The sequence below is a fragment of the Sinohyriopsis cumingii genome, chromosome 9 (assembly GCF_028554795.1).
Source record: "Sinohyriopsis cumingii isolate HCF-2022 chromosome 9, ASM2855479v2, whole genome shotgun sequence".
Classification (NCBI taxonomy): Eukaryota; Metazoa; Mollusca; class Bivalvia; order Unionida; family Unionidae; genus Sinohyriopsis; species Sinohyriopsis cumingii.
In genome coordinates, this window is record NC_142969.1 from 6,236,618 (window position 1) to 6,250,592 (window position 13,975).

Below are 13,975 nucleotides of genomic sequence, written 5' to 3' on the forward strand. Positions count from 1 at the left end.
ATGGAAGAGACAAGACAGATCTTTGCCAACCATCATGTCATGCCACAAACACGTTGCTAGGACTGGTGGTTGCTTTGCATCTATGCCAGCAGCATTGTTATCAAAACCCTCAAAATTATATTTGATACCGATTTCACTCCTCCCCAAACAATCTTCCTTTTCAGAATAAACACAAAAAAATTAAATACTCCTGTTGTATATTTTCCTCTCTGCAAACGGTGTGTTCCATGATGGAGACAAGTTTTGAGCTGCTGTTGCAAAACCTCATGACATTATTAAAAGCTGATTACCATGTAACCCTCCAATTTTTATACAGATATTACAGTCAACTCAAATATTTGTCTACATTATAACATCTTGAATATGAATTATATAATTTCTTACTTTCCTTGTTCTTAACAAACATTACTTGCTTAGGCAATCAGGAACGTGCGTTCTCTACACTTGTCTGTTTAGTGATGTGAGTGTCATTGGTAATAGAATGGTAGTTTATCAGAAAATCTGTATTCCAATCACCAGCATCTGAATATATCATTTTATACATGTTCTTCAAATATTATAGAAAGTCACATGTTTAATTTACTTGGTAAAATCCGTGGAAGGAAACTCCCACAAGCTTCAAAACAAGAAATTTATATTGTTGAACTGCATGTTTTGCATCGACTGCAAGTTGACACAGACTTGTTGAGCATATCAACTTTCAACATACAAGCTTATGATTGATTTATGTGAGTTGATTTAGGACACATTTAAATGATATATTCCTTGAATATAGTTAGAGATTTCGGCGAATGTAATTTATACAACAAAATTTGACCCAAGTGTTATTTTATTGTTATTTTATTGACATTTGGCTTTCATGTTATAAATCTTCAAAAATCTTGAATATCGTTTGATTCTAATCTTTTTAAATTTATTTGAAGGTTTTATCCTCATGAAATTTTTATTTCGACAGGTTTTTAGGATATAGGACCATACATTAATTTACATCCCTAGAAACATTCTACTGATTTGGGGAATAAAATAACAAGTATTATAATCTGAGAAGCAATCACTGGCTTTTAATTGATTTTAGTTTTGTTATGAATAGATCCATGTACAGTTTGCATGCCAATATAATTCGTACATAATTCCTACGTTTTGACACATTAACAAGAAGTGGTATGGGAATCAATTTATCTTTAATTTGTTTTTAACATAACTTCTGACTGTGTCATAGAGCCAGCATTGTACTAATGTGCCATTAAAGCCTACACACGTGCACATATGTACATCAATGCATACATACATACATATATACATTCAGACATACATACATACATACATACGGTCATACATACATACATACATACATACATGCATGCATGCATGCATGCATGCATACATACATACATACATACATACATACATACATACATACATACATACATCCATGCATACATCCATGCATACATGCATACATAATATTCCTAATGCCATATTACAAGTTCAGAAATGTTCCGTATCTGTTGTAATAATTGTCTTTGAGTGAGTTTGCAAATTAATAAAAAATATTTAAGTCTTAATGTCCCTGGTTCCTTCAATGAATATATTACAAAAAAGAACCTCTCTCAAATTATGCATTATTTCAACAACCGGTTTCTAAATCTGACCTAAAAAAGAAATAATTTTTTATTTTATCAAATCCCTAAACATACACATTTTCAGGTGTTCTTATATATCCATCCGTATTAATTTTTCATTAGACTAGCAGTCAATGTTGTGCACATCCATAAATTATGTCCATTCTTGCTGGATATATAAAAAAATCAGACGACAAAGCTTCGATAAGCAATTATCCTCCAACATGGCGCACATACAATAAAGTACAATAAAGTACAACAATAACAAAAACGTGATGTATGTATAAATTATTTTTCTTAATCATCTTAAACTTAAAACTTAAAGTCAAAGTAAAATTGTATTCCACCACTATTTAATAGTCTTTCCTTTCTTTCATCTTTTATACAGCACTTATGGAGCAACTGCATATGGTTCTGCACGTTTTGGGTCAAATATATTTGCTAAAATTTTCTTGGACAGAGTGATGTGTCTTGGAAATGAAAGTTCTATATCCAATTGTAACCATGGACCCTGGCTCCCATTTGGATGTGGACACGAAAGAGATGCTAGTATACGCTGCTTAGGTATCTGTTGACATTAACATTCTTGACTTAACTGATTTAAGTGTATATGGACTGAACTACATACCCATGTTTAATCCTATATAATCTCCCCTCTCTCTATCTTTATACACACACACATATATATAGGTATAGATATAGATATATTATGTCCGCTATATCAGTGATATACCACGAGATGTATAATTTTTCTTTTAAAGGAAACGAAGCTTGCAGAATCTCCTTTGAATGAAAGACGTATACAACATACTGGACATTTATTTTATTTATATCACAAACAGATACACATATTTGCCCTTTGAACGAAGTGTAAGATTTACTACAGCCAACTGCGTATTGACTGAGTGAATGAGCTCCTCACATTTCTTCTGAGTGTGTCCGCTACAAAAAGTAGTTCTGTGCCTTTAGTTGCTATGTAAATTTACCTTTGCATATTGATAAGTTGATTGTTTTTTTGTTTGAGTTTCTTTTTCTTTTGACATTGATTAAATCAGTGTAAGTGACACTTATGATTTAAGCATAATAATGGTTTTAAAAAAGAAAGTAGAGCACTAGAAACACATGGCTAACACAGTCATTCACATGAACGCTCAGCCATTCACGTACCAGGGTATGGACATTAGCGTGGAATAGAAAGCATCAGAACGACTACCCATGAAGATGTAATTAAACTATTTTATTATATTTGCATTTGATTGAAGTCGTTATTTTTCTTTAATAACTGTACTACCGACCAAAATACTCTCTCTTTCTCTCTTTCCCTCCCTCTCTCTCTCTCTCTCTCTCTCTCTCTCTCTCTCTCTCTCTCTCTGTATGTGTCTCTCATCATTTTGTCTGTTTGACTTATCTGTTACCATCATACATAAGTTAAGAGACATTGTTGGATGACACAAGCGAAAATCCTTTTCACATATTTTTGCCAGTATCTTGCTACAATGATCCGGACAGAGAGACAGAGAGAGAGAGACAGTGAGACAGACAGAGAGACACAGAGAGATTTCATATTTTAATTAATAATAATCAATATTTATATCATTATGATAGGTTTAGGAAACAGCAATCTTGCAACAAGAGTCCAAATAGAGAGAGACAGACAGACACAGAGAGAGAGAGAGAGAGAGAGAGAGAGAGAGAGAGAGAGACAGAGAGACAATGAGGGAGAGATTTTCATAGTTTAATTAATAGTGATGTATATTTATATCATTATGATAGGTTTAAGAACCAGCAACACGAAGAAAACATTAGATACATCACAGTATTTGTATCAATATTTGAGAAATTTACTGTCTAATGCCGTCAAGGTTTGCTTCTTGGCATCATTGATTTTATAATCACTTTAGATAAATCCCACAGGAAAGTGCAGATATTACGTTGCGATAAACCATATTCTTGTAGGTTACTTAGTGTTAGTTCAATTTCAAAGTTTTAGTCCAGCCCAAATTATTTTTATCTCTCAATCCAGCATTTTGCGCATTTGTCCCTTATACATGGGAGGGGATGGGGAACAAAAAGCAGAAAGGATTAATGAGTGGACAGCACATAGGTGTAAGTGCGCCGTTGTTTATATATGCGTATTGTTGCGCCATGGTCGAATCACAATTTGATATACCAATTGCATTGGTATATCAAATTGCTACATACCAACACTTTACAAGTCATGTTATTTTAATGTATGTGAGTCTTTTTCAAAGACAAGTACAAAAACATAGACAACACAAACAAATAAAACAGAAAAACGGTTATGTTTGCGAAACGTTACATGACTGTTTCTACAGGAATTGAACCATTTATCTCTACTTTGTGTCAACCAGTTTATTTTAGCTTGTTGCTGATACTGGATGAGATAAGTGACATTCTCTGTTTTGCAATCGTCGGACGCACTAAAGTTAATCCTCCCTAACAAACCTGTAGTCGCTAACCGGAGGAAAAAAAAATTCAAGAGCATCCTAGTCAGGGCGAATCTAACTCCACTCACTAATCAAGACCACCCTAGTCAATCAGGCCCCTGTGGCGATGAAAGGTGCAACGCTTGTCAACATATGATAGAGACCAGGACATTTTCTAGAACAGTGACTAGATAAAAATTTAATATACCTGGTCCAAACAAAACATGCAAAACAGAGAATGTCATTTACCTCATTCCATGTATGATCTCTAGCCTTCAATATGTCAGGGAAAGTGAAAAGTTACACAAAAGGATCAATTTTCATATGTCTAATTGGATGACAAAGAAGGTGTACATAAGTCCGGTGGCAGAACATTTCTCCTCACCTGGCCACAAGTTCAGTGATATAACACTTATTGAAATTGTTCACATCCCCAACTTGAGTCCCCAAACCAGGAAAGAAAAGGAATCTTACTGGATTCGCCGACTCAGAACAATGAAAAGCGGTTTAAGCCAAGAAGACCAAAGACAAAGATGCACAAATAAAATTATCTTTTGCATCCGACACATTTTCTTTTCAATATTTCTCTAAGTTTGCTTGATTGCCTATCACTACAAAAACAATGAAATATCCAGGATATTATCTGCACTTACATAAATTTACATATAAAATAACAAATGTTTTTATGGCTCATTAATTTCTAGGTCAATACAAATATTTGCCAGTATCAGAAACAAGCTGACAAAACCTAGCTGACACAAAATAGAGTTACAACGTTGAATTCCTATAGAAATAGCCATGTAAAATTTCGCAAACATAACAGTGTTTTATTTGTTTGTTGTGTCTGTGTTTTGTATTTGTCTTTGCAAAGACTCCTTATAGTTTCGAAAGCGCCGGCTAGCTAGATACTAGTTTCGCTCAGTTCCTTGTCAGTTTATTGCATATATATATATATATATATATATATATATATATATATATATATATATATATATATATATATATATACCCAGCTCATAAATAAAAAATGATTGTTTAATGCAACATTCATTTGGTAACATGTACTGGCTTTCTTATCTATTAAAGCGCTTCATCATCTTCTTGGATACTCTTCATCTAGATACTTAGTTTACTTTCAAAGTATTTTTGCAAGCAAACAATTTCTACGTCGATGGCAATAATATCATAAATGTTGATGTAGGGAAATACAAATCACTTAGTTATATCTATGTGCAACGCTTGTATAAAACAAAGCTAATTTTTCGGACTGAACGTATTAATATGGCTCATAAATAACTGAAATGTAATCAGTATTGGCTATACACCGGTATTGATTTCAATACCACAAAGTGTTCATATAACACATAATGTTTTCTATTCTAACAACAACGATCACTTATTGCTTCGATGTAGTCATGTAATGAAATTGTCTAGTAATATTGAAACATCATAAAGGAATCACATTGTACTTTCTCAAGAATATAAAAAATAGAAAATATAAAAAATATAGAACATACAAAAAATAAAATAAACAAAATCGAAAAATAAAAACAAAATAGAAAAAGTGTTAAAGCTACGTTAAAAATCCAAATCACACACACACAACACATACACATGAACAATATAACAGTAAGGTCTTGATGCAGGGTAAAGTATATGTATTTTCTATTTAGAAACAGCTAACTTGTATTCTTTATGAGCAAGTTAACGGGCTGTTTGATATATTTTGGATACTGAGCGTGACAAATGCATATATATATATATATATATATATATATATATATATATATATATATATATATATATATATTTGTTGTTGTTGTTGTTGTTGTTGTAGGGTGTATCGCCATTTATTAGCACACGATAGGCTATACATGGCGGCCAGTATTAATGGTGGAGGAAGAACCCGGGAAATCCCCGGAAAGAACCGACCCTCGAGAAGCTACTGGCAAGCTTTCTCACATACCCACATTGGCCGAATCCGAGACTCGAACCCACGCAGACAGAGGTGAGATGGCAGTGATCCCTAACGGAGAGCGCTTTAGACCATATATAGCAGCATTCACAATTAGATAATTCGTAGATAAACACTCTTTTCTAATCCGCCGATCGTAAGCCGTTACATATTAACAATTGACAATGCCCTTCTTTTGGGTACAAAACGTTGAGATTAATCAGCTTTTAGTATTCCTAGTATTTCTTTTGCCTCTACGTAATTCACTCACTGAAGAACATAATTCATTCATTGGCAATCGTAAGTAATCAAGTCAGTTAGATCAAGCATGTGTCAATTATGTTTTACTAAATATATGATCTCAGGCTCTTTATAAAAGAATTAATTCTTTACAAATAATGTTATTAATGACAAATTGATGATAAACCATCCCGGCATAACGGCCTTGCAAATTGAAATCATCAATAATTATTTGCCTCCAAATTCTGCTGTCATTACTATACGAAATGAATTTTAATGACTTTCTTTTGAAATCTGCTAAATTTGAAATAACATCTTGTTATAAAGACATGCTCAATCTATACAAGTACTGATGATACGCCATGATATATGTTTCTGAGAAATAAAATTATTCTCCAAGAGAAAGGTCACATGAACCTAAATTTCACATTTCAGTGATATTGCTGTGTTCATCAAACGCATTTGATGGAGTAGGCAAGACAATATATTTTATTAAATTGTTTTTCTTTTTGTACCCTCTTGAACAATCCGAGTGATTTTTTCTAATTCCAGACATAACCGCAGCAGAAGGAACAGCTACAGGTATGTTTAACTTGTTGTGTTGGCATTACATTAATGTTTACTGGACAACTTGATTTGATGTTACAGTACTTAGTTACTGTCTTAGATACCTATTGTGACGTAATGTTTTCATACTTCATACTTTGTGTTTAACAAATATACCTTAGTTACCACTGCACTATATTAAACCATCTTCAAATAGTGTTGAATCTACCTGTCATAACGTCGCATTTGGTACCATGGGCTGAGATTTGTTTTGGTATTGTTTGCTGTTTTAATGCAAATTAATACATGTTAGTTATTATTGAAGTTGCAATTGGAGTACAGTGTCTTAGCCAATTACATACCACATTTGCGAGCCGTGACTCATCTATTTACACGATTCGGGCCAGCAACCGTTCTATTGCATATTCAGTATGATAATCACAGCTTGTGGTGAATAATAACCTATAACAGAAATTAGAAAGAACAGTATACAACAGATTGTGAGGCGGATCTGTATCAGTTTTTAGATGGAATGAAATGAAAAAATAGACAACAATGAACTGAACAAAAACTCTGTTAAATGTTCTAGCAGATCAGTAAACTGTATGGTCAGTTGGCATTTATAGGGATGTTGATAATGCCGCAAGGAAGGCTCATGAATGCAGAATTGGCCATATGCACCCCCATGTATGCCATGCATGCCTCAGTTGGCAAAAATGATTTTATATAACCTGACTGATTAATTTTTTTATCACAACAGTCTACATATGTAATATTGAAAAGAGATTAAGTTTCTATGAATGCCATTAGTTTAAAGGTCACCTCTATGACCCTTAAATTAACTGTCTTTAATATCGTTATTTTACTTTGAATCTCAAAAAGTACATGGTCTCTGAAGGTCTCACCAGGCTAATTCAATAATGTTTCTTCTTTGCTCGAATATATCTCCAAGTGTGGCCCTAGCGTAGTACATGTATATGGATATCCCTATCATGATATTGAAGTGAGTGGAGAGCACAAATGACAACTAATAGCCTTTCACTGCTAGACAGCACACATGAATGGACATAATTTGAGTGAGGATTGGTCTCAGAAAGACCGGGAATAATTCTACATTGAATCTGAAGAGGAAACGGTCGTGTGTCGGAAACATTTATCTTGATTCGTCATCAATGAGCCTGGTGATAGGGGTCACAAATGAATCATATTTAATGGAAATAATAATAATTCTAGTCTTGCCTTTATCATCAAAGATTGTTGATAACTTATCTCGGGTGAAGTGATTGCAGAGGGAAACTCCAAATGATTCTCTGAGAATTAACCTCGCTCAAAGCAATTTAAATTGTTACCCAGTATAGTATGTCTGCATATATAACTCAACTCATGAAGTGGTATCTTGCGCCGTAGAGATTTAGATGGTTACTATGGGACTTTATTATTCAAAGACCTTAGTAGGCAAGGCGTTGTACATGTGATTCCAATAAACATTTCCACAATGGCAAGCCGATGCCCAAACGTACTTTCTAAAGTTCTTGTGCACCATTTTTGTCTATAACAAAGTCAATGTTTTCAACATTCCAAATGACTCTTTCCTACCCAATCCTTTAAAAGTGACATTTATTGGCCACCACAACTAGTCTGCCCGTTATACAGGTAAGAGAATTAGGACGGACTATGCTGCAATGAGAAAATTTCTTGTGCTGATTTTCGTTGTGAACATTTCACCCGCTCATTAAACTGTCGTAACTGGAAGGTCGATGAGATCCAATGACAGAAAAAGTTCGCATATGTGTTTTTATATGGGACTAAGCAGTTTATGGAAGCTACACCTTCACGTAACACAGCTAACGTAACTTCTAGACACGCACAGCTAGTGTATCACAGATACCTGTTACAAGCAATATCAGTACGAATGCACACATTTCATAACCACAATATCAAGTCATGTTCACAGTTTATACGCACCGAAAAGACATGTGACAAGCTTTGCAAAACAAGAACGAAGTGGGTTACGAAATTATTCCATGCCACAATATAGCAAATAAGATTCCCATCTCAACATCGTAGAACGGATGACATCTGGGCCACCACAAAATCAACGAGCCACTGGTACTATTTGAAATTCATGATTCCATTGAACAAGTTAAATGAAAAATCTACCTGGTTTCCAAAGGCCTTGCAGATTTAATCAATATCTTGAACTAAGTTAGGATTTTGAAGTTTATGGACACTCGAGAGACCTGTACTACAACGCCACGAGAAGTAGAATTCCTACCACGTGCCTAAATATGTCGGACTCAAAGATACAAAAAGTTCCGAAGTTGCTGGATATATCCAGTAGATCAAAGCATATGACCGACGACACAGCTTCCAAAGAACCAGTATTCGGAGTTTTTATATTTGTTCATTAAACCGCATTCCATTCCCGCACCTTAGCCGAGTGAAATGCAAAGGTTATTAAGTCTGCATGTAATGTACATGTTTTCTGTTTCATGCCATTGATACAATCGTTAGTAACAAAGAATAATTATGAGGTCACTACGTCTGGTTTAATTATTGTTTCTTTATAGAAAATCAATAGACGTGTAGCTGATTACACTTGTATGTTCCTTATGTTTTCCCGGTCTTTTTCAAGACTTTAGCCACACACACAGGATAAAAGAGGTAGGGACGTATGCCTGAGACTTATCAAAGACCCAAAATGGAACGACTGTCCATGTATATGTCCAAGTGTCTGTAATACAGAATTGCATCAGTCCGTCAAAACACAAAACATGTATCTCAGTACTTTGTACCCTAGGACTGAACCAAATAAATAATACTAGCTATAACAACTGACTTTTAATATCGGTCTCTAATATATTTGGGACACGTGACTAAAGAAAAGGTTCACTAACCAGCTTTATATGAAATACCCATTAATTAGGTACACGTGTTGTTGATGTAGTAAGCCGTTTATAATCAATTATTCATTTTTTTTAAAAAAAATAATGGAAATAAAGAAAATACTGTTGTAATGTAAAAATATATACGTTGCAGAAAAAAAATATTTAGCTTTTCAGCTCACAGACCTGAACAGTTTATGGAATACATTGTTAACTGTCGTTAATATCCGTATGTTTTTGCTTTAATTGCTACTCCTTTTCATTTTCATGCAAGAAACCCATGAAACATTTCACACATCCATACCATACAATGGCGCTGATTTGAGGTGCAATATGTTTGTCGCAGTGGCAGCCATCTTGTAAAGCTTGTTATCGTTTTTCCTCCTATACGGAAAATCTTATCAACATGGGAATTTCACTGGAAGTCGTCTTATGATGTATATGTGATACATATTAAAAATGAGCCAATATTAAATCCCATATGGCCAACATGACAGTTATATTATTAGCGCGTTTCATATATGCAATAAATGTTACCACATACATTCTTTTAATGTGCGTTTAAAACTTTCCATGAATCCGGCATTGGTCTTGGGATTCTCGGTGGTGAACAAACGAATGTCTTTTTCTTGAGTTCTTTCTGGAAAACTTGGTTCAGACTTTCAGTGCCAATGTATGTTTGCCATCGTCAAGGGTGGCGACCGCTCTGTTTGAACACCATTTCAAAGGCTAGCACTAACTCGAGCTCGTTTAGGACGTCAAAGGCACAACCCATGCCAGTTTGGAAAAGACGTCGATGACACAAAACAAATGTTTGTAACAGTGATTGTTCATGGCCAAATGAGAGACGTAAATCGGCTTGCCATTGATGATTTATGATATATGCCATCCACTTTGATTGTATGTCAATTTGAAAAAGTTATGAAAGAATCAAAGCTCTAATTGCCTAGTGGTACCACAGCTTAAAACGCATGTGTCGAAGTGGATACAATTGGTTTTGTTTTGCATTTCACTTGCATCTGACAAACATTCTGTAAATGAGTTATCTGAATATCAAAGGCAAATCACAGTGTTCTTTCTAGTAGAGTGTCCACAAAGACTAGATTAATTCTTAGCTCCCACCGAAGGAATGTAGTGATAGCTTTGAGAACATCGAACTTGTTCCATGTGTACCGAATTTTTCTGCTCCCATTCGTAAAATGACACACAACTATAACACTTGCCTTAATCTCCTTCTCCGAAGTAACCAAATCCACTTTTAGCTAATTGTTAGGAAGGAGGTGCAGCCAGATACTTATGCCATTTCCATTTGAACAGTTGGAATCTACTTTCAAAGTCACAGTAGTCAGGCAAAGCGAGAAGCAACATGTATTCTTCATTGACAGATGCATATGGTTGAAGAGGACGTAACATTCAGAGTTGGTTGCATAGGTATGGAAGCCATCCGTAGGGCGGTACACGCACGGCATCACGTTGACATTGAACGTACGTAAGGAGGTAAGGCAGACTGTAATAAACATCATCGCTTTCCCATCGTTAGGGTTGTACACGCTCAGCATCAATTTTTATGATGATAGTAGAAGTGAAGCGACCATGTCGTGCTGAATCGATGACATCAAATGGTAAGGCATCGATGCGATAGCATGGCACCGCATTGCGGTCGAGCTTATCAGTAAACGTGAGTCCCTCGCTCATTTTTGTCAGTGTGAAATGATTCATCTTTTTAGCTTTGCGTTTGTTGTCTTAGTGAAGTGTTAGTCTTGTTTGTCTCCTATTTAATATACCACAACTCAGCATGTCCGTACAGTAAAATGTTGTTGTCTGGAAGTCATATTCGCTTAAGGTTCAAGATTTGTTAGATTTGTTCCATGGGGCGTCCGACGGTTTGGCGGTTTGGTAGTCGTAATATTCTGTGCGGTCTCAAGGTGGTCACATTAAAGTGTTGATCCCCTCCAGACTCCAGAGCTTCTTCCAGCACGCCAAAGGTGACAACTTAAATCTTTACATATTTCAGCGTCACTCTTTGACGTTGCAGCTGACATGCATTACGGCCTGTGGGCCTCATTCTTGGTGTTAGCAATTTTCTGGACCACCAGTAGCAAAACTCAGATTCTTGTATTCTTTGTGCTCGTCCGTCCATATCCCATAAAGGCCCCCCTTGACCGCTAGGTGAGGATTATCACGGTGATGAATGAAAGAACAGGACAAGACCCCCAAAAGCGGTAAGCATCATTACTATTTTAAGCGAGAATGGACTGCCATCTAGGCTGCAATGATGACGTGTTCAAACACGCCGAGAGCTACAAACTCTGGTTCTTCTTCTGGCCAAGATCAAATCTCTACCATTCACGTTCACGTATTTCATTAGTTTTCATTCGTCATCCACCAGTTAAAGGTAGCGGTTGAGATTTGCTAAGTACCCTATCTAAGGTAAGCACTGTCGTTGTGACATTTTCCCTACAATCAATTTAATTGACTTTGGCAAACGAGCGTCTTCTTTTGTTTTTCTACGTAGTATAAAGTGAGTCAGACATCGGAAGGAATAGTCGTTGGCTTCTTGTTTTTAGGCTAAAACATGCGTTGAAGTAGCTGAAGAAAATGCATATCTGGTAGTGTTCTGTGTTTGGAAAGAGGTACATTTCTTGGACTTTTAACATCCGGCATTCAAGATTCACAGCATGAAACAATTCCATGCTGATCGACGTTCCTGACATCGCAAGTTCGTCCTAAGTCAGATGGCAAGGTTAATCGTGGTTGCAGATTTCTGCACAGGTACACATATGCTTTTGTAGCGGTTACTGCTGCTGACGGCACCTCAGTAGTAGTTAGCGTAGAAGTAGCGATAGTTGGGTTGGAGTGCTTGAACCGGGTCCATTTAAAGTCTATCGATACATTTGTATCAGATACCCTAATACTGTCAACGTTTGGTTTTCACAGTCATTATTCAATTCTGCTCCTTCGAGCCCTCTCTTCTCTTTTCGTTGTTTTCTTTCCTCTTCTTGCTGCTGTTGAATCACATAATCTTGTTATGTTCCCTTGATCTGTTGTAAAAATGTAAACCTCCTTCCTTCTGCCAAAATCTTTTGCTCAGGTAAACGAAGGAGTATGTGGTAACGGTTCTGGTAGCGGTACACATTCTTAGGAAGACAAAAGAAAATCCGCCAAAATCCTCCTCCACTAGACTCAGTTTCTTCGCAGCCGTCATACCATCGCTACTCGTCCTCACTGCAAGCTTATCCCGACATACTCAAACTATGTCGCATATATGCTGACCCACTTATATACCCCGCCCTCTAACGTTTCGCCCCGCCCTCTTCTGATTTGAAATGAGACTTTTCGCTCATGCTAAAGTTAAATTGACTAAACCTGTCAAATCCTTTCGATTCGACCATTGACAATAGACACAAATGTCTTGTCACATAGCTTAACCAGTTCTCAAGAGAACATTTGGACAAACGTCGAATCATCTGCTATCGCTTTTGGGTTGTTGTTCAATACGAGCTACCCAGTATATTTGAAAGTATCATGGGTCATTACCAGAATCAGCGATACAACACTATGCAAGAGAAGAATAAATGAAGAGACAAGGTTGTTAGAAGAGAATCTTGATCTACGGCCCTGCTTAAAGATGAAGTTTACGGAAGAAAGGAAGCTAGGTGAGATCCCGTTTATGTTAACTAAATCTGGTTAACAAACCACAACGACCTTTTCAGGGCCCCTCAAATGCCTTGGACAGATACTTTTTCACTTTTGCCAAAAATGTAAGTTTTGTCTCTGTGTTTGTGTATATTTATGTTTCCAACTTATCCTTAAAATCCTTGCCTATTGCCCTTTGGCCCCATCATTATTTCTGCCGTATAAACCCATTCCCATTTTAAACCTATAGACCCCTTTCACATAGATTTTCCCATACATGCCTAGTCTAGAGTGAATGGAGGTCAGCCGGTTCGTGACACTGTTACCATTTGACACTATATACACCTTTATCTCCCAATGCTAATTTATCGTTTGACCCCTGTTTGTATCTACCACATTCATTTCTAGCTTGACACGCAAGTGCACGATACAACATACAATATACAATAATAGGTTAATGTTAATTAGCGTTTGACCTCTAACTGCCACATGTTACTACTTATGCTGCCCTTTGTTTACAGTTAAGGGTTTGCCATATATTTTGTGTAAATAGGTTCTAGTTTTTGATGCCAGCCACTTTTGCCTTTAATTTTATATGTTATGTACACATATATGCATGTTAAATGTTTTTGCATAATGCATGTT

The 13,975-nt window shown here is 36.0% G+C and overlaps 1 protein-coding gene across 1 annotated transcript in view; it reads left to right on the forward strand.

Moving 5' to 3' along the window:
- The window catches only part of LOC149791215 (scavenger receptor cysteine-rich domain-containing protein DMBT1-like), a 234,366-nt gene that overhangs the window by 206,622 nt on the left and 13,769 nt on the right, over positions 1-13,975 (forward strand). The window contains exons 9-10 of the mRNA XM_089969688.1: positions 2,011-2,186; positions 6,816-6,845. Of these exons, the coding sequence (XP_089825814.1) occupies positions 2,011-2,186; positions 6,816-6,845 (206 nt within the window). The remainder of the gene's footprint in view (positions 1-2,010; positions 2,187-6,815; positions 6,846-13,975) is intronic.